General features: G+C 44.2%; 4 protein-coding genes across 5 annotated transcripts; 2 read left to right on the top strand and 2 right to left on the bottom strand.

Moving 5' to 3' along the window:
* Nucleotides 1-5849: 5849 nt before the first annotated feature.
* mafbb (v-maf avian musculoaponeurotic fibrosarcoma oncogene homolog Bb) lies at nt 5850-7653 on the bottom strand. The gene has a single exon (XM_058075950.2). The coding sequence runs from the start codon at nt 7437-7439 to the stop codon at nt 6453-6455; it is 987 nt and encodes a 328-aa protein (XP_057931933.2). The 5' UTR covers nt 7440-7653; the 3' UTR covers nt 5850-6452.
* A 676-nt stretch (nt 7654-8329) lies between these two features.
* LOC131138835 (DEP domain-containing mTOR-interacting protein) lies at nt 8330-13012 on the top strand. Of its 2 annotated transcripts, XM_058088104.2 has the most exons (9): nt 8332-8526; nt 8591-8769; nt 8840-8963; nt 10380-10558; nt 10642-10854; nt 10931-11068; nt 11138-11208; nt 11532-11636; nt 11721-13012. In XM_058088104.2, exons 1-9 carry the CDS (start codon nt 8444-8446, stop codon nt 11844-11846), a joined length of 1218 nt encoding a protein of 405 aa, XP_057944087.2. In that variant the 5' UTR covers nt 8332-8443; the 3' UTR covers nt 11847-13012. The 2 variants fall into 2 exon arrangements, with proteins under 2 accessions (XP_078650758.1, XP_057944087.2); XM_078794632.1 differs by lacking the exon at nt 8840-8963 and having other exon boundaries at nt 8330-8526; nt 8591-8800.
* Nucleotides 13013-13190: 178 nt separating this feature from the next.
* adnpa (activity-dependent neuroprotector homeobox a) lies at nt 13191-17460 on the top strand. Its single transcript, XM_058088092.2, has 4 exons — nt 13191-13557; nt 13974-14086; nt 14180-14263; nt 14360-17460. Exons 2-4 carry the CDS (start codon nt 13979-13981, stop codon nt 17327-17329), a joined length of 3162 nt encoding a protein of 1053 aa, XP_057944075.2. The 5' UTR covers nt 13191-13557; nt 13974-13978; the 3' UTR covers nt 17330-17460.
* Nucleotides 17461-20049: 2589 nt separating this feature from the next.
* gata1a (GATA binding protein 1a) lies at nt 20050-24670 on the bottom strand. The gene is made up of 6 exons (XM_058074199.2): nt 24576-24670; nt 23084-23302; nt 22494-22985; nt 21405-21550; nt 21208-21333; nt 20050-21138 (listed from the first exon to the last, which is right to left on the bottom strand). The coding sequence occupies exons 2-6, from the start codon at nt 23295-23297 to the stop codon at nt 20851-20853; spliced, it is 1266 nt and encodes a 421-aa protein (XP_057930182.2). The 5' UTR covers nt 23298-23302; nt 24576-24670; the 3' UTR covers nt 20050-20850.
* Between the last annotated feature and the right edge of the window lie 1744 nt (nt 24671-26414).

The raw sequence follows: 26414 nt of genomic DNA, 5'->3' as shown, positions 1-26414 counted from the left end.
AGCTGTGGAGAAACTGCTCCAATTTCAAAGTCTACGCCGTGTGGGAAAGCAAAAGTCTTGCGCTTTCCACCGGCTCCGCCAATCAGTGACCGGCAACCTTTGCAAACACCTCAGCTGCCGCCAACATGTCAACACAGTTTAACAGCGCATCCGCCGTCCCAACACGGAAGATCAACTCCTCATCATCTCCTCCTAAAAGAACGGGATCACATTTTCTGAGCAATCAATAAAAGCTATTCCAAGAGGACAGCGATGACAGACACAATCTAATAATGTAAGCGACAGATGTCATAATCAAGTATCCTAAAATAATGATTGTCATCAGGTCATACGGATGCTGACAATGTTGTGTGGAAACAGGGTCCACACGTGAGTCAAAGTCCTGTTCCTTCTTGCTTTTAAATATAGACCGGTCGCCCTTACTGCTGTCACTCACACACTTGCGCTGCCCTTTTGACCTCACATGTACAAAAGAGACTTGAAGCTGACACTCTTACAGCAAATGTTTTTCACCACTGCAGGCTAACTGGGGCGGGCGTACGACGCACGGCGCTGCCCCAGCCGAGGCGGATTACCACCCTTTTGTGTTCTTTCAATGGAAACAACAATCTAAATGACTTGGGCTTCCCACGTAACTTTGAGGGGGGGTCTCACCACTATTATAGTCAAATGTTGCTTAACATCTGATGGTGTGCAAGCAGGGTTCAGGGGTTGCTGGGTTTTCGCCAAAGGCCCCCAACGTGTTGCTGTGCAGCCTGGACATGCTCCTCAGCCACGTGTGGGCGGTGTGTTTCCTTACACGTTTCACTTTCTCTTCTGTGACGCCCAGCTGCTGCTGTATCTCAGCCAAGGCCGAGGCCATCATCAGGACTTTGGGGAGGAATATCCGAATGTAATTTATGTTACGGTAATCCCTCCTTTATCATTTAGTCATTTAGTTCTGGACCAGTTGGTGATAAGTGAATTTCCAATAAATAGGATTCCTTATTTAGAAATCAAAACCTATTTACGACCTATTAGCTGCACGGTGGTTGAGTGGTGGAGACCCGAGTTCAATCCCACCCTTGGCCATCTCTGTGTGGAGTTTGCATGTTCTCCCCGTGCATGCGGGTATTCCGGTTTCTTCCCACATTCCAAAAACATGCTAGGTTAATTAGCCACTCCAAATCGTCCAAAGGTATGAATATGAGTGTGAATGGTTGTTTGCCACCCTGTGATTGGTCGCGGGTGTACCCCGCCTTTTTCTCTAAATAAAGTTTCATAAGGTTTATTGTACATTTGTTGATGTTCATAAAGTTGTTATGTTGTTATTTTGATTTCATATGGATATTTGATATTGGTATTTGATTTCTAATTTTATAACGGTGTTACAGTGTTGGTTCGATCATTTGTCCATTTGACAACTATCAGTATGTAGCATTCTCTTTCTCCACCCAAACAAGCTGAAACGAGGCACACAGTGTTTGGCCAACAATGGAATTCGAGATGCAAGTAAAAAGGAACTTGACATTCTATTCTAAAAAAACTATTTTGGGAATGCAACTTTTTTTAGTGTGTAACCCGCCTGATCCAACCATCCCCGCATTCTGAGGCATGACTGTCAAAAGTGCTCGCCATTGAGCCAACATCTTGGACTGTCACGTCCACGGCATCCGATATTCAAGCGGTTTCTATCCAATGGCTTCAAGTTTGCCAGCCACCTTTGGATAACTATGAGGGACAAGTTATGACACTAACATGACACATTAGTGGGAGAGTGACACACCCAGTTTCAAGCAGACTTGTTGCACTTCTCCAGAACATATGACACCACCGCCATAGTCTCGTGTCCGCCGTGTTGAGGCGATAAACACAGACTCACATCTTACAGTAAAGCATACCTAATGTATAAAAAAACATATAAAAACTAAATCCATAAACAAGGATGCTGCGTAGCGGAGATGCGACGTGTCGTACAGTGGAGATAGCAAGTGCTGACTGGAGGTCAGCCCTTCTTCCATAGTTTGCACATACGTGTGCAGAAGCTGACCCTTAAATCAGCGGAGCTCTGCTTAACAGCAACTAAGAGACACAATGATCGGCCCTAAAGATAGGTGGGCTGTATACCAGGGTCAGGAACTGTGGAAAGGGAAGAGGCTGTTAGGCGGCTGGGGAGGTGGTGGTGGTGGTGGTGTTGGTGGGGGGAGGGGGGCAAAGGTGGCTGAGTTAACCTCTATGGCTCGTGTTTCTACTGTGCACTAATAGATGTCTGTCATTATTATGGACAGAAACAGGAGGGCGCCTGCCAGCTGCACGACCCCCATAAAACAGAACAGGAAATCCTAACAGGGAAAGAAAGGGAAAGAGGTCGACTCTCTTGGATAATCCCCCCCCCTGTGTTGACCGGCCTCATTTATCCTGTAAAGTTGCAGTGTCACAACAATGAAGCCGAAAACATGAACATCCTTCAGTCTATATGAAGATCTCGTCCAATGTTGTTCCCTCACAACGAGAGACATCTGTATAATTATTACATACAGTAGTTCACCCTTTGCTCTACGACCAAAGTCCGGACCCGGTAATGAAACAGGACTTTGTCAAAGCTGTCTCTGTGGTGTCCAGTGAAACGTGACAAGCTCTTTATCAGCGCAGCGCTCTGTCCTATCAGATGGCGAGAAGTTCATGCACAAAGACACTGAACACCACGTCTCCAGGAAGCCTTGCGGCAGCCAATAAGGGAGGTCTTCAAACTTTATTATGCTTCCAGAGCTACACATTAATCCGCTCAGTTGTATCTTGTCGTAGCATGTCATGTGATAACATTAGTCATTACCGGTAGTACATTCGTAATTACTGAGGAATCTGTCAGGATGTGGGAGCCAGTGAAAAATGCCTCTGAGGTCTAAGCATAAAGAAAATCAGTAATGGTGATGGTTTTATTTCATCTGAACATGCATCAGATTACAATTGAATGCATCACATAATCAGTTCACAGTTCCACATGTCCGAAAGGAGTAGGAAGAAGCAAAGCTTATTAAATCCTACCCCTCCATCTGGTACTTTTACAATCAGTAACTGTTACATTTGTTCACTTCCTGCTTTCCTAATATAGTTTAAGGTTTTTTATTTTTATTTTTTTTATTTTATTTAAATTTTATTTGTTTTTAATTTTTAAAATGTTTTACATTTTAAAAATTAATTTTAATTTGTTTTTATTTTTTAAATTTTTAAAATGTTTTGTCCCGCACCGAAGTACTAGGTGATATGAGCATCCAATGCCATAATGGGTACCATAGTAAGTGTCAATATAGTGATATATATAACACATCATGACTGGTTCAAGACTCTTCATCCTTGCTTGTATTGTTTCTTGAATTGGCTCATCGTTGTGCATTGTTTGATTTCCTTACTCAATCCATTCCATAGTTTGATTCCACATACTGAAATGCTATGGCTTTTTATCATCTTTTATCTAGCAGTAAAAGAAGAAATAAATGTAACAAACGCGTACATTTCGCTTCCCATCAATCCGGCTAAACTTGCACTCATTTTGCATTTGTGTGTGCCCTCCCCACGGAGACGCATGAGTGTGCGTGTGTGATCACCGCATGATTCACAGTGTCACAACTGCCCAGAAACGACTGGACATCCTGAACGGAAACCGCAGCCATCCAAGCTGTGTTTTCCTGCGACATACAAGCTTAACGCTCTCACAAAGAGTCACTTGACTGCGTCCCCATATAGGAAGTGAAAGAGGAAGCCCCTCGTCCATCCTGTCGTCCGTCCAAATCACCGCTTCATGTGTAGCTGTGCTCTCGGACAAATCATTAATGCGAGCTTCTACTGTTGCAAAACTGGAACTGGAACCCGCCTGACGTTGGGACCGTCGAAAAAAAAACAATTATCAGCGTTAGCAAAGAAGCCCCTCCTTGATCAGCAGTGTTTGTTTGAGTAAACAAATGTTTACTCTGCTGATGAGCTAATGCTACTTTCTATCTAATCTCCGACAGTCACTCAGGAGCTCTTCGCCAACAAATCTTGTTTCACGGGTCCAAAAGCTAAGTGATGCTGGACTCTGTCGGCCCGGGCCTCCTCTTGAGGCTCCAGGCCTCTGGCTGTGATCATTGGTGTCCGTGTGCCTGCATTCCTCTGACTCTGGCCACACAATGGCAACTCTCTGCAGCATTCTTCTGTCTGTGTCCACTGTCTCTCTGACGCAGCCCGACATTGGCAAAGCTTCACTGGAAAGCGTTTGGATGTCGTATTGGTCACGCTGATTAATAAAGGCCACAGTGGTAGGGATTTTGAAACAATACAAGACGTGATTACGCTTCCTCTTTAACCTGCTTCATCATCGTGTTCCTTTTTTTGTGCAATCCTTCCCTTTCTCCATTCTGATGCCACAGACGTGCAGACACCTTTCCCTCCTGCTGACTCAGTAGCCTGCCTCAGGCGCTGTGGGCTTGGGGTGTTTGCGGCGGGGCGTCGGGGGTGGGGGAAATGTGTGCCTCTCACATCAGCCGCTCCAGCCTATCACAAGCGAGGGAAAAGAGCTGGCTAATCGTTTCTACAATGGCACCCCGTACATTGTCACACAGCACCACAAAGCCCCTCTTCCCTGCCGGTACGGGCGCTGCATTATCCAGCCCACGCTTAGAAATCCACACGGCAGGCCTGAACGCGGTCAAAGATAGTAACGCACAAGAAAGGCACTTCTTGAAAGGGCTGAAACGTCTCGGAGCAAGTCGAGTAAATAAACAAAGGCTGTGTGCACCAGCAACTCCCCTATTATTATGTAATGATTGCACATGTGGCATCATATCATTTACAAAGTTAATCATTAAGAATGAATTGCCGTAAACAATGTGTCTTTTCCCACATATAATCATTCACATTTTGAATATAAGCCTTAGCTAAAAGCAGTCTAAAGCCACATGCCCCGCCTAAAGCAAACCTACTATCAGTAATAAACATATTCATCTTTGGTAATGCCACTGCCACCATATTATCTGCTTGGTGAAGTCCCAAAGCAGGAGGTGCTTTTCAGGGAGGAAAGTGCTTTTGCACCTGTGGTGAGAGGGTCGCGTGGGGAACTGTCAGGGGTCACCCATGAAAAGAAAAGAGAAGGGATGGTGCAATTACGTCAGCCACCTGTTTGGAAAAAGTGTCAGAAAGTCTTCTCTGACGGTGTTGTCGGTTCCAAACGCTCTTCTCAATAGCCTCGCTTATCACATTGGCCTGGGAAGCACGGTGGTCATCTAAATATTATTGCACTCGTGAACGGAGAAGGTTCCGTGTTCAGGATATTTGCTTGCGGATTACAAAATGGCTAACAGGACAGAACTGTATGGAGGGGGGGGGGGGGGGTATCAAGTGCAAACATTCCCCTGGAAGTGTCCAGAGGAACGCCAAGTCGGCTGCGGTGGTTCGCGGCTTCTCTCTTCCTCTGTCACCGAGTGCAGATGTGATTTGTTTGACTGAGGAAGAGAGTAGAGGAGTCGAGGGGAAGCCTGGTTTCCACTGCATTTTATCTGCTCCCCGCAGCCCCTGCCAGCCTGCCTCCTGTGCTTTCACATGACGGGATCCCACAGGAAGCAGTGCTCCTTGAAGGGTAAAGGTCAGAGAAGGAGAGAGGGCCACTTGTCCCCTCGTTCACCGCAAAAACAAAGACTCTGCAATTGTGCATATACCGATCCCAGTATATGTTAGGCGCTAGAATACCCATTAGGTTGAAAAAGTGGACAGTACATTCCATCATGTTTGGCTCTTTTCAGGATACAAATTACATATAATTACCTAATTTACCTTTGCCTGAGCCTCCCTTCTTAGGTAACATGCACTCTTTTATGCATTTGCGAAGGACTCAATAACTACAATATTCTATAGCTTCATATGTGACATAACATAAAAGAGCAAATGTGCACGTGGAATGTTTGTATTGCAAATTCCATGAAGAGATGAGAATTAGTTGAAAAAGTCACAAGAGGTTTATTGATCCATAGTTGATGAAAAACACAAAAAAACATTTTGCATAATTGTCGTTTCCTAAAAAAGACAAGCAAGTCAAGAAGACATCTGTCCAGCAGAAGCTCAGCTCAGCTCGATAGTGATAACAAAACTGGCACGGTTATTCTGGTCAATGTTTCAAAGAAGCAAGAACAGAAACTGGTAAGAAAAAAAAAAAACAAAGCCAAATCAGCAAAATGGATTCAAAGAAATAACAGGAATAGGAATCATTTGCAGAGGATGTGATTTCAAACAGAAGCTGTCACACATGTCCTGCATGCATGCTTTATTGGGCTCTTCTCATTCAGAACTTGTTGAATCTTTCTATCTCTTACTTTTACGTGGGATCTCAGAGTCCCACAACTTGAATTCAGTGTGAAGAATCCATCCATGGGACTGATTGTTTAAGAGCAAAGTCGACTGCTGGTTATTGATAAGAATCAGTTCTCTGGGAAAATCAGCGCATCTCACATTAAATACTCTGGCGAGGAAGGGTTGTCGCTGGTGGACCCGGTTTCGTGGTAACAGTTTGCACCAGACAGCTTCTCACATTTCAGTTTGTACGCATCTCTCTCCCGGATAAGTCTGTTCAGTTCGTGTTTGAGCTGCTCCACCTGGGACACCAGGCTGGTCTTTTCGTGCTCCAAGATGTGCTTCTGCTGGACGCGCTTGAAGCGGCACGACTGCGCGTAGCCTCGGTTTTTCAGGGTTCGCCGCTTCTGCTTGAGACGCATGACTTCGTCCTTGCTGAGGCCCCTGAGGAGCCGATTGAGCTCCCTGACCGACATGGACACCAGCTGGTCATCGGAGAAGTTCACGTCGGCGTTGGCTCGCCTGTGCTGCCCCTGCAGGAGGTGGTGGTGATGATGGTGGCCCACACCGGTGGCCTCGAGCTGCTCGTCCGGGGACTGAGGGGACGCGCTGCGCATGTCATTCTTCAGATAGGGGTCTTGGCAGTGGCTGCTCGGGAGCATATCTGGGGGAGCAGAGAGCTCCGAGTAGTGGTGGGCCGTCTCGCTGAGCTGGTTGTAGCTTTCGTACTCAACGGGGAAAGGCGGCTGGTGGTGGCTGTGAGGCGCCGGGGGATGTCCCTGCTGCGTTGTGGCCCCGATGAGGGCCTCCACCGCGTCCTCGGGCGTGAGCCCAAACGCTTGGGGGTACATTTGGTGAGGGTAAGCCCCGTTGTTGGGTATCCAAAAGGGGTCACCCTCTGGGTTGTTACGTAGCTCGTTTGGCGGGAGGTTCGGTGACGAGGGTACAGAGTTGCCGGGTGTGCTGCCAGGGGTGGAAGACACCGAGTCCGGTCTGTGGAGCTGGCCGCATGGCCCGATGAGGGAGCGTTCTATCGCCTGCATCGTCTCCTTTTTGACCCCGAACTTCATCAAGTCGAAGTCGCTGACAAAACTCATGGGGGGTTTCTGCAGTCCCAGATGTGAATGCGCATCGGTGCTCATCTTAACAGCTTTCTTGTCTCGTCAAAGAGCTGCTAAATGTCCACAAGTTCATGCAGTCGATCCAAAAACTCCAAAACATGGATATCCGCCCAGAAGGTCAAATGACTCCCACAGCATCAAAGTGTGCAGCAGTCAGCCTTCTTAGGAAATAAGAACCAAGTGAAACTCCACCAGTGTCTGAGGACTTGGACCACACGTCTGACTGTGCAAGCGGGGCACAGTTACTTCATAAAGCTGCACGGCACCGCGTCCCCGCCCCCCAGACTACACCTCCACGCTCTTGTCCAATGAGAAGGCTCCACAGGAAATTTGCATACAAGCTGCTCGTGACCGTCACTTGACTAACACGCGTTAATGCATCTAGCCTGCATCTAGCTTTTGCTTCTCTCATCACGTATTCTATTACTGACATGTATATGTGTATGATAAATACCATCGTTGCTCGAGCAGACGCGAAACATCCGTACAAGCGATCAATTATTCAATCGTCACCTGAGGCGTTTATCGATCATTAACTAGACTCTGCTTGCAGCCCTGATGAGCTTACTTAGCAACAAAATATTCACGTCCGACACTCCGGCTGTTGATTTCTGACTGCGCTGGCAAATGCTGACATCTGGTGGCCATCTGTCCACATTACAAGTGTCTCAGTACAGTGGCTGTACAGCATAAGTGTCTCATAATGTATAAATTATATATAAACGTTATTTACAAGTTCATCAATCAGTTTTTATTTATTTATTGATATTATTTGTAAAGGATGATTTTTTGTACATGTTTTGGCATTTCTGTATTTAAAATGTAAGAACCCACACTCTGGTTTTACAGCTACAAAAAGTACACAATGCCGTCAAGTGGTTGTGCATCATTTCTTTGTGTTTATCCCATGTGTGTATACATAACATGGTGCTTGGCTTCGGTGTCTTTCAGTGTATATTTTGTAAACACCTCAACGTCTGGAGTGAGCATCTGCTTTATACCCACTCTCTGGTCAATAGACAAACATGGAGCGAAGAAGTAGCATCCGGAGAAATGCCATGGATAGACAACACAAGGCTGAAGTTATGATTGCTGGAGAACAACTCAGGTATTTCATATTCATATTTCAAATTCTGTCAAGGTTAGACGGATGATGTCAGTTTCGCTTCAAGGTTGAGGCTTCATGATGGAAAACTGATCAAGGAGAGACGCTACCATCTCAGAACATATCCAAATTGCTTTGTAGCGCAGGAGCTCATAGCTTGGCTCGTGAGCCATAAGGAGGCCCCGGATCGGGCCACTGCCGTTTGTCTGATGCAGCACCTCATGGACCAGGACATTGTTCACCATGGTAATGAAGCACCGAGACACTCCTGTACAAGGTGATAGTAATGCTAAAAAAAAATTCTGTTTTGTTGTAGTTTGTGATAAGAGGTCAGAGTTCAAGGACGCCAAACTGCTGTACCGTTTCCGCAAAGATGACGGCACATCCCCCTTCAATACAGAAGTGAAAATCTTTATGAGAGGACAACGACTGTATGAACAGTAAGAGCTTTTGGTGTACAGCCCTGCGTTCGTTTTAGTTTGCAGAAATAACGAAAAATATAGAATAGTAAAAATGCACAGTGGAGGAGTGGTTAGCATGTTGGCCACACAGTCGGGAGACGGGGAGACCTGGGTTCCAATCTCTGCTTGGGCATCTCTGTGTGGAGTTTGCATGTTCTCCCCGTGCCTGCGTGGCTTTTCTCCAGGTGTCCAGCTAATCAAACTAATTCTGATCTCATTTGCAGGACACATCTTATTTTGCAATATAATCCTATCAGATAGCGAGGACACTTCAGGTAACCCCAAAGATTACATTCAAACTCAGGTTGATGAGTTGGTTGAAACTCGATGCTGTACTGACAGCTTTTTAGTTGAGTTAGTTTAGTTTACTTAGGTACGGTTTTCATGCCATCCATTTGGAATCATACCTGAAAACACTAAACTACTCAATCTTCTTTCCGTTTGGGGACTTGTTTGTTTTTGCAAAGCTTTGGCAGGCAGTACACAGCCTCGCGCACAACCACTCAGACATTCATGCAGCTCCTTTAATGTTGCCTTGTGAGAGCCTCCATGGCCAAAGTATTTTACATAAAATGTTGGGTTTTGTCATTTAAAACACTGACAAAAGTGTTAGGAACACTTTGCAGCATAATTGACTAATTCATAATCACCCACACATGAAGGTTTTCTATGGATATGCTCTATTTCTTACATAAGAATTTATACTTTATACAGTATTTCCCGCAGGACTGTAATCTATTTGTGGTGGTGGGTTGTGGAGAGAGGGGGATAGATGGTGTAATCTAATTTGCGTAATTGGCAATGGTGCACCTGCACCTCTATGCACACTGGAGGAGACAAAAAATAAGCAAAAACCATGAAAAGCAAAACAAGACAAAATAACTGGGATAGGCTCCAGCATACCGCGACCCTCGGGAGGATAAGCATCATGAACAATGGATGAACATAAATATGAATATAGCCTCATGATATTATTATGTATTACACTTGCCCATCCATTTGATTATTATATTTTAACTTTAACTTGCTTTAAAATGGGAGGGGAAGTATTTATTTTGATAACATGGGGCATGAAGTTTAGAGGAACAACACGCAGTATAATTTATTGGTGAAAATGAAAGAACAAATATCTTTAGAAGGAAAAAGGTGCAGTGCATTATGGAGAAACATTATTCCCAGGCTTTCACGGGCCACATCTGGCCCCCAGGCCTTGAGTTGGAGACGTGTGATCAAGAGTCTGAATACTGGCTCATTGAGTTGGCAACACTGATCCCTCCTGCTACGCCCAGGTGCGTATGAGGTGGACCAAGAGCTCCATTCACAGACAGTCCCGTGATAATGTGTTTATTCGGTGCCACTACAAATAACTGACTGTATGGGAAACGCTTTATGCAGCCTCATAGGGGACAAGCAGTCAATTCTGCAGCTGAGAGAGGAGCTTGGTGTTGCCTATCAGCGCTCTTTTCCTGGTTGCCAGCTCATTGATTGGTTACTTCAAAATGGAGAGGCAGAGAGCCGGCGCCGCGGCCTTGAGCTGTGCCGTGCTTTACAAGAGCATGGCATCATTCAGCACGGTGAGAGAACAGCATGACAAAAAAACAAGTCTGAGGAAAAATATGAGCAATAACATTTTGCTCTCTCTCACTCTCGTCAACAGTGGCTAAAAAACACGATTTCTTTGACAGTGGACTCCTCTATCAGTTTTGCATCAATTTCCGCCGCAGACGACGCCTGTCGGAGCTGCTGAATGAGAGTGAGCAAGATGATGATGAAGGCACAGTGGTGTCAACGCATGAAGACAACCACCCTGAGAGTCCATTTGTTCTGCGCAAAAAACAACCCCAGGAGGCCGAAGGCGCTTTTTCGTTAGGTCGGAAAAATGATTTCCCCATATGGTGGCATACTCCTGTTCTACTCCGGTTGACTTTCACACCATTTAATGACAGTGGGAGCCAGTAAAGACCCGAAACAGGTGACTAGCGGGCGTCGAGGAAGCTTGAGTTCCCTTCAGCTTCACTCTGCTGGATTTCCTCCTTTTGCCCCGCTGTCATCAAACCCGGTCATAAGATGCAACCCTAAATCTGGCAAGTGTACATTAAAGTCTGGCTCTTTTGTTGCAACTATTTGGAGAAATGACAGTCACGCTCTTGCAGTTCTTAAAAGACATTTTACTTGTGAAGAGTTACTGGCACCAGGAGCACCCTTCACAAAGAGAGTGTTGACGGTGAGTTGCTGTAGCAACTATCGTTTATTGCAGTGTTTCCATATATTAGTGGTATTAGTGGACCACCACAAATAGATTTGGCTCCACGTGTTCACCCTCAAACACATTGAAATATATGGGGATTTGTTCTGGGTTCTAATTCGGTTCTGACTTTTCAGTTCTCCCCATGCTTGTGTGGGTTCACTCCAACTACTCTGGTTAACTCCCACAGTCCAAACACACGCATGTTAGGTTAATTGGAGATTCTCAATTGGCCATAGATGCAAATGTAAGCATAAATGTTTGTTAAATTAATATAAAATGTTAACTCACTGTTATCCCAGGTGACCGGCGATGCACTGGGATGGGGCTTCGTGGTTCGGGGAGTGGCTCCTTGTTATGTACAAGCTGTTGACCCTGGAAGCCCTGCAGCAGCTGCCGGAGTAAAGGTGATGCATATTAAACTGGGAATAAAAACATATATAAACAACAAAACTATGAACATTGATTATTCAAACCATGGCCTTTTTCAGGTGCGGCAATTTGTCTGTCAGTTGAACGGACAGTGTGTACTCCCTTTGGACTACAGGACGTTGACCACATTGGTGATGACAGGACCTCGCATTGTTGTCCTTGAAGTGATGGAACCACTGGAATAACGTTATGTGCCGGGAGCATAGGGATTTTCTGATCAGACATGTCACTGAATTGCATCACACCAGGTGCTTTTGATATTTTGACCTTCTCGTGGAGCTAACCGCACAATAGCGCTATAAAAGTACAGGATGTTTAAGAAGTTCTTTGTGTAATCGGAGCTAGTAGAAATAGCTTAATATTAAGCTGCAAATGTTTCCCAATGACTGCTTACTTTATGTTTCATTTTATTGCACAGGTCAATGACAAAAACGCCAATGTCGTTATTATTGGGGTTTTTTTTAGGTTTGGACTACAACAGAGTACCAAACGACAGGTGTGAAAGCAGCTTTGAAGGTTGAGCAATTTACCAAAAGAATAGAGATGCCAATTTTAAGATTATGGTTAAGAATGAAAACCTCAAGTAGAGTGCAAAATATATCTTGTTTGCATTTGCGGGTCAAATTCTCCTACATTATGGGAGTGTCTCGAATTATTACTACTGGGATGTAGAACGGTGGGTGTCGTACATCTGGCAACCTTACCGACTGTTGCCGAATGGAAAATGGCAATTTATCATACGAGAAGCTTCAAATGATCGTATTTTGAGGTACATTATCGTACATACATGATTTGACGTTGGTCGAGAATAAAACTTTACCACATACCACATATACAATAGTTTACATACAGTTTTACCGAACAAAAAAGACCACTATTGGAAAATGCTGCCACTGGCAGAACAACGCCCCCTTCCGGCTGTGAGACACTTGAGGTAATGCACAACATTGGGCGCAGTGCAGAGTCGTGTAACCTGTTTGTTGTCGCTAATAGCCAGGTATTTTAAACTGTTCTAAATTATCGTGGATAATTGTGTATTGTGGATTACATATACAGTACATCCACTGGCTACCGCCAAGGCTCTTCCTCTCTTTTTCCGCACTGGCACTAACCCAGCAAGCAAACGCCACTGCCCCCTGCAGTTACACCGTGAATTACAGTTCAAAACATCTACAACACAATACTACCATCGGAACAATGTTTTTTACTTGCATACTGTACATATTTCTGCTATTTAGAAGTATAATCTATCGTTTTTGGTCAAATTTACCGTTATTGTTGTATTATTTATATTACAACAACAGCAACACCCCCGTCGTGGTCAATCACAACTATTAGTATATCTTTGTAAAACAGTGAAACAAGGATGGAGATATTTTGCACTGTAAATAGTGCAACGTAACCCAATATTACGTGTATTTATTCCAGTGTGTTTATGAGTGGTAGTAGTGAGCGATAATAAAATAAATATTCGTATGAAATAAAATAATGTTCAAATCAAATTCCACAATAGCGTAGCAGAGCTGGTTGCTCCTTACGACTTCCGCCTGCCTACGCCATTTTGGATTTCGAGTCGGCTTACTTTGGTTTGATACCACAAGCTAGCAGGTTTTAATTGTCCACTGTTGCAACTTTTTACACAGTGCACTGGGTGGTGCTGACAAACATTTTTCTCGGGGACGTTCTTTTCCCACGGATGCCCATTACTTACATCCTGCGTCGTATCCTTCCGTCGTGCCAGTGGTTGTGATAGCGCCCTGACTGGTTAGCTTTTTAGCTAGCCTCGAAGCACAGCTCCTGCACCGGCTTTTTCAGCTGAAGAAACATCAACAGGCCGCTAAATATTTTTTCGTTGTTTGTGCACTGAGGTTATCGGCCCACCTGGCTTATCGCAAGGTGAGTAAAATATACGCAGATTGTAGAAAGTAAGGACTGCTGTGTGGCAAAGGGATGCTAAGACGTTCAAAAGGCTAACCAAGCTGAGTGGAGCTAATAAAACAGCTAATACATTCACACTGGCGGGAAACATCCAATATAATGTACACATCTCGTATTCGATAGCTCCGATAATGGTGGGCATCTACAGTTGGCAGCAATAAGAGGGCGCTTCATCGCAGTTACAGGCAGATTGATCCTCGGTAGATTGAAGCCCCTTTACTGAAGCGTACCCGCCTAAAAACATCCATCCATCGGGCCTTCTAGTCAATCGTCACATGGGTCACTTATGTGCTAAAATAACGGTACTCTCAAAGTACTGAGATTGGCGAACGACTCCTTGTATCATGACCGCATGTGAACGTTGTGTGTGGCAGGAGAAATGTATCAAGTCCCAGTGACCGACGTGACAACACTCAGGAAAGCTCGGACAAAAGTTAAAATTGCTCTTGAAGATATTGGATTGGAGTATTGCAAGGAGGTGGTAAAGGTGAGTATGATTAGTTGATGTGTTCCATAACTCGTTTTGTAATCGTAATACTCCTTCGCATTCTTTCTTTTTTTCCTCTTTTGGGATTTGAAGGACTTTTGCTCAGATGAGGAACTTTCCAATGATATGCCACATACTGATGTCTGTTTGTGGCACCCTGCTTACTCTAAAATACAGGTAAATATGTTGTTGTTGTTATTTTGTTCAACGTTTTCATATTACTTAAGTTGACATTGTAATATGTGATGTAATGTACTCCCTGTTACCATTTAGGGATATCGATCGAGGCCTTTTTGGTGCGGAGTATGTCATTTTTCTTCCAGAAGCTACCCAAGCTACCAGAATCACTTCCGTAATGCACACAAAAAAACAGTTCAAAACAGACTTCTTCTCAAATGCTCTTACTGTGTATTTATTGGGAAAAAGTCAACGTTGGACATCCATGTAAGAATATTCCACAAAGACAAGCTAGAACAGCAGCAGGCTGCGAGGATAGCTGCCACGAGACAGCGGCAGTTACAGCCAAAGAGGGCCACCAATGGTGGTGTAAGGCCAATGTACTATTGCAAAAAATGCATGTACCGCGACACTCTCTACAACGGCGTGAGGAGGCACATCTACAGGGAACATTTTAAGCACGTCGCCACACCGTATCTGGGTATGGTTTCCAAATCATCCGTTCAAAATGGCGCCCCATTCAACGGCGATAACATCCTATGTAAACGCTGCAGGTTTACCACAAAAAGCTACGAGTCACTTGTGCAGCATGTCATTGAGTACCATGAGCGCATTGGTGCTCAAGTGACCACCATGATAGGACATTCTAATGTTACGGTCTCCAGTTTACCAAGCATGTCCCAGAAGTCCTCTATGGTTGTCAACGGGGGATCACCAATGGTGGTTAATACGACGTCGCAAGTCATTGGCTACTTAAAGCCAGCGGCTCCTGTTTTTAAAAATCAGTCGGTGGTCGCTGCCAAAGAGGACCCCGTTCCTACCACCAAGAGCACCGCCGATGAAAGTAGCGGGCCTGGTCTTAGTACAGGCCAGACACAGAAGTGGAAGATATGCACCGTGTGCAATGAGCTCTTTCCTGAGAACCTCTACAGTGCTCATTTTGAAAGTGCTCACAAGGCAAGGAGAGTGTGGGCTCTGGCCAAGTATATCATGAAAATCCATAACTTCACGAGCAAGTGTTTGCTCTGCAACCGCTACCTGCCCAGTGATACACTGTTGAACCACATGCTAATACACGGAATCACTTGTCCGCAGTGTCACTCCGCTTTCCACAGTGTTGAAAAACTTCTTGACCATGAGCGCCAGGTTCACCTTGAGGCTTATGTCGGACCCCCGGGAGCATCACCCTTAACATTTGATCTCACCATCAAACAGAACATCCAGCTTCACATTCTCACCTTTAACATGAAGAAGGCAGACGGCCAAGATCATTCGGTGGGCGGCTTGAATATGGGCAGCCCTCACGGCAAAGCGACACCGTCCACATTTTCAGAGCTATCGAATCAATCGCCGGACATGTTCTATACGGTGATGGAAGCCAATGAGATAGAGAGGCCAATGTGTCCGCTGTGTTGCGCCATTTTAAAAGATCCCGCCCCCGATGCTTTGGTAATTCATCTGAGACAGCGACATCAAGTACTCCAAACAATGCATCCCGTTGAAAAAAGATTGACATACAAGTGCATTCATTGCTTGGGAGTGTACACTAGTAACATGGTGGCTTCCACAATTACGCTGCATCTTGTCCAGTGCCGAGGAGTCGGGAGGAACCCGGGAATGCAAGGTCCCAAGGCAGCGTTGCCCCTTCACTCTTCAGGAGTGAACATCATTAAGAAACAGCTGCCAACACGTGCGGTAACTCACCCAAGGAAGGTGAAAATGGCTCACGCTGGTCAAGACGGCCTGGCGCTAAAACCTAAAATCAATGAGAATAAGACATATGAGGCTCGGAAAAACTTCTTAAAGGCCTACTTCAATCAAAAACCATACCTTTCCCCCAAAGAAGAGAAGAAACTGTCTGCGAGTCTGTGGGTTTGGAAAGCGGACATCTGTAAGCACTTTGAAACCATGCAAAATGTGTGTAAAAGACAATGTGAAACATCAAACGCATCCGTGCTGCTGGGCTTTGACATGCAGGCTCTCAAGAAAGTGAAGCACGACATCGTCTTTGAGAACATCCAGCGTGACGGTACGTCAGAGGCCAGGCCTGGTGGCCTCAAGTCCGGTACTCCAAACATGACACAAAAGTCTACAAAACTATTACCGCAGAGCATGCCCCCTGCCAGACGGATCATATGCAATGAGCCCATCTTGATTGACTCAGATAGTGAACCAGAAACAGAACCCATACTTGTTGCTAACACAAATGGTGACCCAGACCAGCTGAAGATTGAATCCCGAAAGCCGGCAAAGTCAACAAAAACAGAGCTAATGTCTGTTGATAACACAAATAATCAGTCAGCCCTGCAGGTGACTGAATCCCAACAGCCGGAATCAACAGAAACGGAACCGATGCCAGTTGATGACACAGATGACTCGGATCTGGAGAAGACTGAATCCCGACAGCCACAATCAGCAGAACCAGTACCTGTTGATGACACAGATGACTCGGACCTGGAGAAGTCTGAATCCCGACTGCCAGAATCAACAGAAACAGAACCAGTGCCCGTTGATGACACAGATGACACAGATGACTCAGACCTGGAGAAGACCGAATCCCGAAAGCCAGAATCAACAGAAACAGAACCAGTGCCTGTTGATGACACAGATGACTCGGACCTAGAGAAGACCGAATCCCAACAACCAGAATCAAAAGAAACAGAACCAGTGCCTGTTGATGACACAGATGACTCGGACCTGGAGAAGACCGAATCCCAACAACCAGAATCAAAAGAAACAGAACCAGTGCCTGTTGATGACACAGATGATGACTCGGACCTGGAGAAGACTGAATGCCAACAACCAGCAGAATCAGGAGAAATTGAATCAATGCCTGTTGCTAATAGTAACGATGGCTCGGACCCCCAGAAGACTGAACCCCAACAGCCGGTAGAAATAACAGAAACAGAACCAATGCTTGTAGATGACACAGATGGTGACCCGGACCTGCAAAAGACTGAATCCCAACAGCCAGCAGAATCAACAGCAAAGGTGGCACATGTAAGCACATTCGAGCCTTTAAACGCCAATGAAGAATCTTTGCAAGACGGACTTAGAGAGGCTTGAAACCCTTCCTGTTGGTGTCCGTGTTGCAAGTGTGCCTTCAAGCAATCATCTGAACAAGGAGTTCCATTGGCTCGTATTGTCCAATGAAAGTATGTGTCTTTTTCTTAATTGTTGAAAAAAAGGGAGGGTTGGATAAAATGTTACGGACATGCATGCGTATTGTTCGGCGGCAGTGTTATCACATGACCACACATTCACATTGTTCCAGGGGTTATCTGTGTATATACTTTATCTAACACTTATAAACGACATGTTCTCATTTCTGAGAGATATATTTTTAATGAGCTGACTTCAAACTGTACTATATTGCCAGTGTTTATTTGGAAACTGTATAGTTATTGAAAAAAATTGAATAAAATGTTATTTAATAAAAAACAAAAATACTTTTCCCCTCCCCCGAGTCATTTTTTGAAAATCAACCAAAAGGTTAATGTGTATCTGTATATATCATTATACTTCAGGGTTGACTACATGATATTTTTGAACTATGTTAATATTCCAAAAGGCTGCAGTAACTCAGTAAACCAGGATGAAGGCTGAGTGCACATGCAGTACTCAAGTCTAACAGCAGGGGGTGCTAATGCTTGGTCTAACAACCTGAGTTTAGTCCATAAACAATAGCCCAGCACACTGGAATTACTTAACAATGTCATTGACTAAAATAGTTTCCTTTAGCATTAGACAGGTTTTTAATTATTTGACGGCGTCAATCAGATTGTCATGGTAAAGGTAGATTATGTGTGAATAAAAAGTACAAAGCTTCTATTTTATTTCTGAAATGACTAGATTCTGCTGATATTTCATTACAATCAGTCTATTTTCAGCTTTCAAATAAATATTTCAGAAAATGCATTCTCTTCATGGATATCCAACTTTATCCACTGTGAGCCGTATACTGAAAATAATCAGATTTGTATAAATAAAGGCAAAATTATGTGTTATTAGTATCAACATTTCAGACATTTTCTCAGTGTGCTTTTATCTGTATTTTTTCCATGTTTGCAGTTTTGGACCTTTTTTTTCTCTGATGTAAAAAAAAATATATAGGAGACTCAGAGAAAGTACCTTATACCAAGTACCACATACCAATACCAATAAAGAGCAAGTGCATGTAGTATTTCTAGTTTAGTGCCAAATACAGGCCAGTGAAGTAAACACAACATACACAGCGTTATCTGTCAAGGGTTTACATCCTGTATTGTCAGTTGGGGGGGGGGGGTGGAATTGCAGTGCCTCTTGACTTCCTTGGTGTGGCGCCTGTGTACCAATATTGTATGAATGCTGAATGCTATGAGGCTAAATGATGTCAAATACACATCATGCTTGGTACACGAGAGTTTATTATGAATAGAACATATTATAGAAGGCAGGGTGGAAACTGATTTGGCATTTTACACTTGGACCAAACCAAGTGCAAGCCCTGGGAGGGCCATTCCATAATATGATTTACATAAAGTGATGACAGCTCCATTCCGTTGTTATTGGCTGGTTTCCCCTGTTCCTCATTTTCTCAATTGTCCTTTTTTATTTGACGTTTAATTATCACCCCCTCATCGTCGACACCACAACTAGCAGTCAACTAACTCCTGTTGACTCACTCACAATTTGGTCATTTTTCTAGGGAAATAATACTAATATGCTGATTGTGCCGTGTGTGTTGGACACTCCACTTCATTTGGGGACTGCCCACCTGTAGAGGGCATGAAATGAAATAAGCGCAGAGCATAAATAACCCCCAACCCCCTCCCCCCCGAGCCTTAAATGCCTCCCTGGGCACTTGCCCGTGTGGCCCGTAGCTGAAACCGCCACAGCTTGTGTGTAAATGTCAGAAGGCCTGTGGTTGCTAATCTATTCTGTCATTTGTTCCCCACAACGTAGTTGCTCACTGCAGATAAACAGCAGATGAGCAGTTGGAGGGGAGGGGGGGGGTATAAATCTTGCATGTCAGTGCTGTTTAATGGAACGGTGCCTTTCATGATCTTAGACAGTGCAAGTGTCATTTTCACACTAAATATATGATGTTCAACTGGAACACTAAAGGTTGTTTCCACATGACTGAGACCAGTCAAAACAAGCATAATGTGAGTACTATTAATTCTCCACAACACGTATACTTCTTATACTTCTTTGCACGCTTGCAAAAGGCCAATGGGTGTCCCCCGGGGGCCACACTGTGAGTTGCCTGCGGGGAGTGTGAGCATGAAGATGCCAGCAGCAGGTGACTGGTCTGAGGTCTGCAATGTCACTGATAACTTATCAGCTACGCCTCATTGATGTGTGCTAGCAGCGATGCTTCTCAGCATCAAGTACGCAGTCAATGCTAAGTATCCTCCCGAATAGCTAGTAGTACCACAAACACCGACTACCCCCGTCACGTCTTTAAGGGACAAAACTATGTCATATCAGCTTGGATCAAATGCAGGGCTTACTACGTGTCCACTCCATCACTTTCTCAGCTGTCATATACACTTTGTACTGTTGGATGTGAAGGAGGATTTAAGTAGAAAGAAGAATTGACGAAAAATTGACGAAGCAATTTATTGCAAACAAACATTAAGGTGAAATAGGCTGATCGTCCACTGATCATCATAAGATCATCTTTCAAAAGCAAAATCTTGGTAATGCTAATGGTAATGGTAATGGTAATGGTAATGGAAATGGTAATGGTAATGGTAATGGTAATGGAAATGGTAATGGTAATGGAAATGGTAATGGTAATAGTAATGGTAATGGTAATGGTAATGGTAATGGTAATGGTAATGGTTTTATTTCATTTGAACATGCATCAGATTCCAATTGAGTGCATCCCATAATCAGTTCCCAGTTCCACATGTCCAAAAAAAGGAGTAGGAAGAAGCAAAGCTTATTAAATCCTACCCCTCCATCTGGTACTTTTACAATCACTAACTGTTACATTTGTTCACTTCCTGCTTTCCTAATATAGTTTAAGTTTTTGTTTTTCATTCATTCATTTTCTACCGCTTTTCCTCACGAGGGTCGCGGGGGTGCTGGAGCCTATCCCAGCTGTCTTCGGGCGAGAGGCGGGGTACACCCTGGACTGGTGGCCAGGTTGGACTGGTGGTTTGCATGTTCTCCCCGTGTTTTGTCCGGTTTCCTCCCACATTCCAAAAACATGCTAGGTTAATTAGCCACTCCAAATTGTCCATAGGTATGAATGTGAGTGTGAATGGTTGTTTGTCTATATCTGCCCTGGGATTGGCTGGCCACCAGTCCTGGGTGGACCCCACCTCCCGGCCGGAAGACAGCTGGAACAGGCTCCAGCACCCCCCCCCCACCACGACCCTAATTAAACGGTAAAAAATGAGTGAATGAACCAAAGTCAACAATGAGAGTTTAGTGAACGAATCATTTCAGTGAGTCCACAGCCATCCTGAATCGATTCTCATATTTTATTCGTTTGCGTGTAATTCAGACGCCATGACACGCTGAGCAGATACACATACCATAAGTGATAGAAAAGGACATCAAGTTTGTGCGTTTATGTGACCGGCGGACCTCCGTCACACCAAAGTGGGCACCATGCCGGCGCTGTGGTGGTGCGTGTACGGCAAAGGGGCGGCGGCATGCAGGTGCGGCTGGCTCGCCACAAAGTGCGGTGCGTGGCTGTAGGTCAGAAGAGTGGAGGGGCTGAGGGCGAAGGGCCCCCCGGTGTCCTCCATGGAAGGCGGCTGGGGGACTTCTGCAAACGTCTCCAACATGGCCGCCTTCTTGCTCTTCTTGTTCTTATTCGACACCTTCCTGTTGCGGGTTTGGATGCCATCTTTCTTCATGGTGAGAGGTCGGTTAACCTGGGATTTAAAAACCGTGTCAGTAGTCAAATACCCGATGGTCAACATCCTGAGTTCGGAGTGACTCACATTGTGTAGTTTAAAGTAGAGTCCGCACGCGTTGCACACGGGCTCGCCGTTTGCATTGCGTCGCCACAGCGTTGTCGTGCTGGTGTGACAGTTGGCGCACAGCGTTCCCGCCCGCTTGCTGACGATCTGGAACAAAGTAAAACAGGATCTTTCTCTGGAATTCTTTCTCTCCCGCCTTTAAGACGTCAGCATCCTACCAGTCTCTTCTTGGGTCGGATCAGGGGTCGGTTCTGGCCGTTCATTTTATGGTACAGTCCACAGGCATTGCAAAGATAGTGGCCTGTACCATCACGACGCCACAGGGGGGTCGCTGTCGCTCCGCAGTTAACACACTCTCGGGCCTCTGTGTCGGGAATTAAGTGTTATTAGTGTTGATGCAGACTTCCTGTTCATTCCGAAGATCTAATTAAGTCATCACGGTGCCGGGATAAGGTTTTTTTTGCCCCCATGGCGGGTTATTTAAGAGCGGAACTCGGAAAATTGTGAATTTGATTTTGTGACATTTTGGCGAAACCTTTCAACAGGAAATGAATCATAGAAAAACTGGCTGTGAGAAAACGGAGGTTCGACTGTACCGTCAAAGTGGTCGGAATGTTACGTTCAATTCCAAGGTTTGTATGAGTACACTCCGCCTGGAGTCATTCCAGGATTACAAACTTGGATCTCGGAGACACCTTAGTGCCAATTCCGAACCAAGGTCCAGGATGACCGCTGGTCCTCGTTAGCGTCGGCGGTAATCTGGACTGGTCGCCGGCCAATCACAGGGCATCAGAATCAGAGTCATTGAGCAAATATTTCTATACTTCTAGCAAATACTTCTAGCAAGTATTTCTATAATGCCTCATATTAACTCAATATCTCATCTCATTTCATAGTATCTGATACTGTATTTGTATATAATTCTGGGTAAAATTGTTGATTTGTGAATACTTGGGTTATTTATATTGTTTATTGTTATATTGTGTATTTTGTACTGCTTAAGTGATTTTGTACTCTTGCTGCTGTGCAATGCAAATTAAATATCTTATCTTATATTAAAAACCTGATCATTCTGAATATTCGGTCATATAAACACGAAAATGTAAAAATGCTTTCTAGAATATTAAATAATTATTGCTGATATTGCGTTTCTCGGGTGAAGATGAAAGAAATACATCAACAGATAACTTCAAGTATTTTGTCTTTGGGGTCCAAAAAGCAAAAGTTTGTTTCTTTGATGAATATTTAGTACGTATAAATATATCATTGATGTTTGTGTTATGGATCATAATATTTATTGCGCTCACCCGGTGTGGATATTCTCATCTTGCTGCGAAGTTTCGGCGAGAACGAGGGGCTCATCCAGGCCCCCGGGTTGCCGTAGTATCCGGCTGCTCCGTAGTCCTGAGAGGCCGCCATGTAGGAGCCGTAAGGGTTCAGCATGTGGGGGTGGGGGTGGGGGTGGGGGTGGGGCGACGGCGTGTACAGGCCCCCAACAGCAGGGGTTAGATTTAGAAAACTGCCGCAGGACGTGGAGCCCCCCAACGGGCTCATACGCTCGGCCTTGAGGGCCTCCTGAGGCTGGGGGCTCTCCCTGCTCCCCCCGCTTGGAGACGAGTATCCTTCTCTGGTGGGGTTGGAGGAGGACACCCCCGGGTACGAAGATGTCGGGAGTGCGGTTTTGGTCAGAGGACTGCTGGTCCAGGTGCCGGCTGCAGGGCCGTACGGTGAGGGACTGGTGGGCCCGTCCAGCAGCTGGAAGTTGCTGAGGAGACTCGGCGAGGAGAACACCTGGCGGACTTTTGGACAGAACGGAATTCATTAAAATCCTTTATCGTACGGTGAAAGGATTCAAATGATGTTTGGGGAGCCTTGATGGGGGACCACCGACACCCACCTGAGCTGTGTCTGTAGGTGGACGCTGCTCGACTCGGACTTGGACTGGAGAAGAAGGATGATAAACTGGTGTAATCTGCGTCCTGGCAGGAGAAGAAGGCATCGCTGTTTTCTCCTGGTGGTAGCAGACTAGACTCGGAGGAGAAGGCCACCAGAGGATCTGAGCCCAGCAGTGATGAAGACACCCAATGAGATGGCTCTGAGGAATCCTCCATTTTACCTAGGAGAACACGTCACGTGCATCAATTTATGGAAACCGGTGAAAAGTGTTCTTCAGTGGGAATGGTGATGGTCCTGAGGATGACTGCTGGACTGCCAACAACCTCGTGAAGGTAAACGTTTAGTCTTCAGGTTCTTCAAAAGATACAGGAACATTGAACCAGCAGTTCTTTGGATGTTATTGTGGGGTCTTTTGGGACCTCTTGGATGTGTTGTCTCTTGGGGTCATTTTTGGTTCCCTACTGTTCCATGTTTTTGCCATTTGTGGATAACAGCTCTCACCGTAGTTTGCTGGAGTCCCAAAGCTTTAGCAATAGCTTTAGAACTTTTTCTAGACTGACAGATTAATCTGACTCAATTAATCTAAATTAATTTTGAATTAAATTTAAAAATGTTAACTGCATTTTGTGCTCAGTTGTGTTCGATTTATTTGATGATCATAAACATTGACGCGTGACAAACATAAAGCATTTTAATATGCAGCAAAAGAATAAAAAAGTCATGTAAAAATTATTTGTTATTATTAATATTAAATATTACTGAATAGAAAGATATGATAGAAATACATCCTTAGAATTTTATGAATGAACAAAATGTCTGCCAGAAAGATAAAAAGGTTTTATATCTTTTTAATATGTTATGTTATGTTATGTTATGTTATGTCATGTTATGTTAAAAAAAATGATTTGTTATTATTAATATTAAATATTACTGAATAGAACGCTATGATAGAAATACATCCTTAGAATTTTATGAATGAACAAAATGTTTGCCAGAAAAATAAAAAGTTTTATATCTTTTTATATAGGTTATAGGTTTTGTATTTATATTATATTACATTATATTATATTTTATATTTATATATCCCCGCAACCCTTGTGAGGAAAAAGCTGTAGAAAATGAATGAATGAATATTTATATATTATATTATGTTATGTTATATGACATGATATGATAAATTAAATTAAATTAAATTAAATTAAATTAAATTAAATTAAATTAAATTAAATTAAATTAAATTAAATTAAATTAAATTAAATTAAATTAAATTAATTATTATTATTATTAAAAGCAGTAAATTGATGCATGGCAAGCCCAATGAACAGAAGACCCCCCGCAGTCCCAATTCAAGAAATAAAACGTCCAAGTACAAAACAGGCCACAGGAGGCATCTTCATCCAAGAACCAAGAATAATAAATTTATGAACATTTTCTTAGCATTAGAAAGTCTATAAAAAGGCTAAAATAAAAATGAAAGGGGGGGGGTCACTTACCTTAATGAGGAGAGGTCAGATGTTTATGTCCTGTCGGGTGGAGGGCGGCACAACTTCAGTGACCTTCTCATTGACTCGAGAAAAAAACTTTTGGGGCCAACAGTTAGAGGGAGGGATGGGGGCCAGCTTTTATGGAGACACGCCTCCATCCGGAGAGAAAGTCACGTGACCGCCTAAATTCTAAATTCCCAATTGTGCAATGCAGTCATGGCTCCTGGCGTCCCCAAACCTCGGCCGGTATCAACTTGCGGCTGCAGATAAAAGTGCGGCTGCGTGGGATGTTGAATGGCGGCGTGTACGCTACTTTGGCGAGCGTTTGACGGACAAGTGAACAAAACAAAAGAGCGTCACGGCGATGCAAAGCGCCGCAGTCATGGAGAGAGATGCGCTTTGATAGCACATGGCCTGCATGCGGACATGGCGGCCATTTGATAGTCAAAACAGCCCTGCAACTCTCTCCTCTTTCTCTCTTTGTTCATTTACAGTTTTCAGGGAAATTAGAGGACGGGAAGAAAAAAGTCCAATCATCCCGCTGCCTCCACCGGCGTGTGAACGGGAATGGATGTTTGGGGGAGGCCGCGGAGGTCGTAGGAACAACTCGGCAGCCACGTTTGCCGCCAGACTACCCCAGGGCAGCTGTGACTACAGATGTAGTTTACCACCATTGGTGGAAAAGCATGGTATAAAATCCCATCCATTACTGATAAGGTCCGGTGTGATATCACTGATTTTGTGTCAGATCCGGGTCAAATTCAGTCTGGTATCGTTTTTTCCAAAGTTTCCGAAAAACATTACTCCAATGATTAGTATCAATTGTCAATCAAAGTATCAATTGTCTGACTTTACAATAAGGTGGATAAAAAAACAGTAGTTACTGAGAAGCTAATGAGGAACTAATGAGTATTGATTAGGTTTGAGTTAGGTTTGTTCCTCATGAACTACTGTCATTCTGTGCATTGATATCTGTATCTATACATATATATTGTTGATATCAGTAATTAATAATTAGGTCCTTTCATTTCAATGAAATTCATTTCAGACCATCGCACTACCACCACCATATTTTACTCTTGGTAAGATGTTCTTTTTCTGAAATGGGGTGTTACTTTTACGGCGTATATAATGGGACACAAACCTTTCCAAACTTTCATCTTTTGTCTCTTCAGACCACAAAATATTTTCCCAAAGTTCTTAAGGATCATCAGGATGTTTTCTGGCAAAATTGACACAAGCAAGTCTGTTTTTGCCCGATGGTAGAGTCATGAACACGAACCTTAACGGAGGCAAGTGAGGCCTCCTGTTTTTTGGATCTTGTTGTGGGGTCTTTCGTGACCTCTTGGATGAGTCGTCGTTGAGGGTTTTTTTGGGGTCATTATTTTGGTCAGCCGGCCACTCCTGGGAAGGTTGTTTTCGCCAATTGTGGATAGTGGCTCTCACTGTGGTTTGCTGGAGTCCCAAAACTTTAGAAATAGCTTTTCACACAGAACCATGTGGCTTTGGACTTTTTTTCTGCCTTAATAATAATACAACAATTCATTTAAAACTGCATTTTGTGTTCAGTTGTGTTGGCCTTGACTAATATTTACATTTGCTTGATTATCTGAAACATGCAAATATGCGTGTCAGATGTGTTTGTAATATTTTGGTTACATTCTTTAGCGTCCCTAAACCCCCAATTTTGGGTTCATTCTGAAATTTCATCTTAAAGCTGAATAGCTCAAACTTTTTGTGAGTCGTGTAAATAGTGAAAAAGAGGGCAGGAGTGTGTGTGTGTGTGTGAATGTGTGTGTGTGAGTGTGTGTGTGAGAGAGAGAGAGAGAGAGATGAGGACAGCCGGGC

The sequence above is a fragment of the Doryrhamphus excisus genome, linkage group LG11 (genome assembly GCF_037039965.1).
Source record: "Doryrhamphus excisus strain RoL-2023G ecotype Guam linkage group LG11, RoL_Dexc_Guam_v1.1, whole genome shotgun sequence".
Taxonomy (NCBI): Eukaryota; Metazoa; Chordata; class Actinopteri; order Syngnathiformes; family Syngnathidae; genus Doryrhamphus; species Doryrhamphus excisus.
Note: the sequence above shows the minus strand (reverse complement) of the source record. Positions and strands in the feature narration are given on the sequence as shown.

What these genes read in the sequence shown, in the direction of transcription:
- mafbb (XM_058075950.2), bottom strand. Translation starts at nt 7,439, where the DNA reads ATGAGCACCGATGCGCATTCACATCTGGGACTGCAGAAACCCCCCATG.
- LOC131138835 (XM_058088104.2), top strand. Translation starts at nt 8,444, where the DNA reads ATGGAGCGAAGAAGTAGCATCCGGAGAAATGCCATGGATAGACAACAC. An exon ending in GGACAACGACTGTATGAACA is followed by an intron (nt 8,964 to 10,379) that starts GTAAGAGCTTTT and finishes CGCTTTATGCAG; the next exon opens with CCTCATAGGGGACAAGCAGT. An exon ending in CAGCAGCTGCCGGAGTAAAG is followed by an intron (nt 11,637 to 11,720) that starts GTGATGCATATT and finishes GGCCTTTTTCAG; the next exon opens with GTGCGGCAATTTGTCTGTCA.
- adnpa (XM_058088092.2), top strand. Translation starts at nt 13,979, where the DNA reads ATGTATCAAGTCCCAGTGACCGACGTGACAACACTCAGGAAAGCTCGG. An exon ending in ATTGCAAGGAGGTGGTAAAG is followed by an intron (nt 14,087 to 14,179) that starts GTGAGTATGATT and finishes TGGGATTTGAAG; the next exon opens with GACTTTTGCTCAGATGAGGA. An exon ending in CTGCTTACTCTAAAATACAG is followed by an intron (nt 14,264 to 14,359) that starts GTAAATATGTTG and finishes GTTACCATTTAG; the next exon opens with GGATATCGATCGAGGCCTTT.
- gata1a (XM_058074199.2), bottom strand. Translation starts at nt 23,297, where the DNA reads ATGGAGGATTCCTCAGAGCCATCTCATTGGGTGTCTTCATCACTGCTG. An exon ending in GATGAGAATATCCACACCGG is followed by an intron (nt 21,551 to 22,493) that starts GTGAGCGCAATA and finishes TTCCCGACACAG; the next exon opens with AGGCCCGAGAGTGTGTTAAC. An exon ending in TCTACTTTAAACTACACAAT is followed by an intron (nt 21,139 to 21,207) that starts GTGAGTCACTCC and finishes TTTAAATCCCAG; the next exon opens with GTTAACCGACCTCTCACCAT.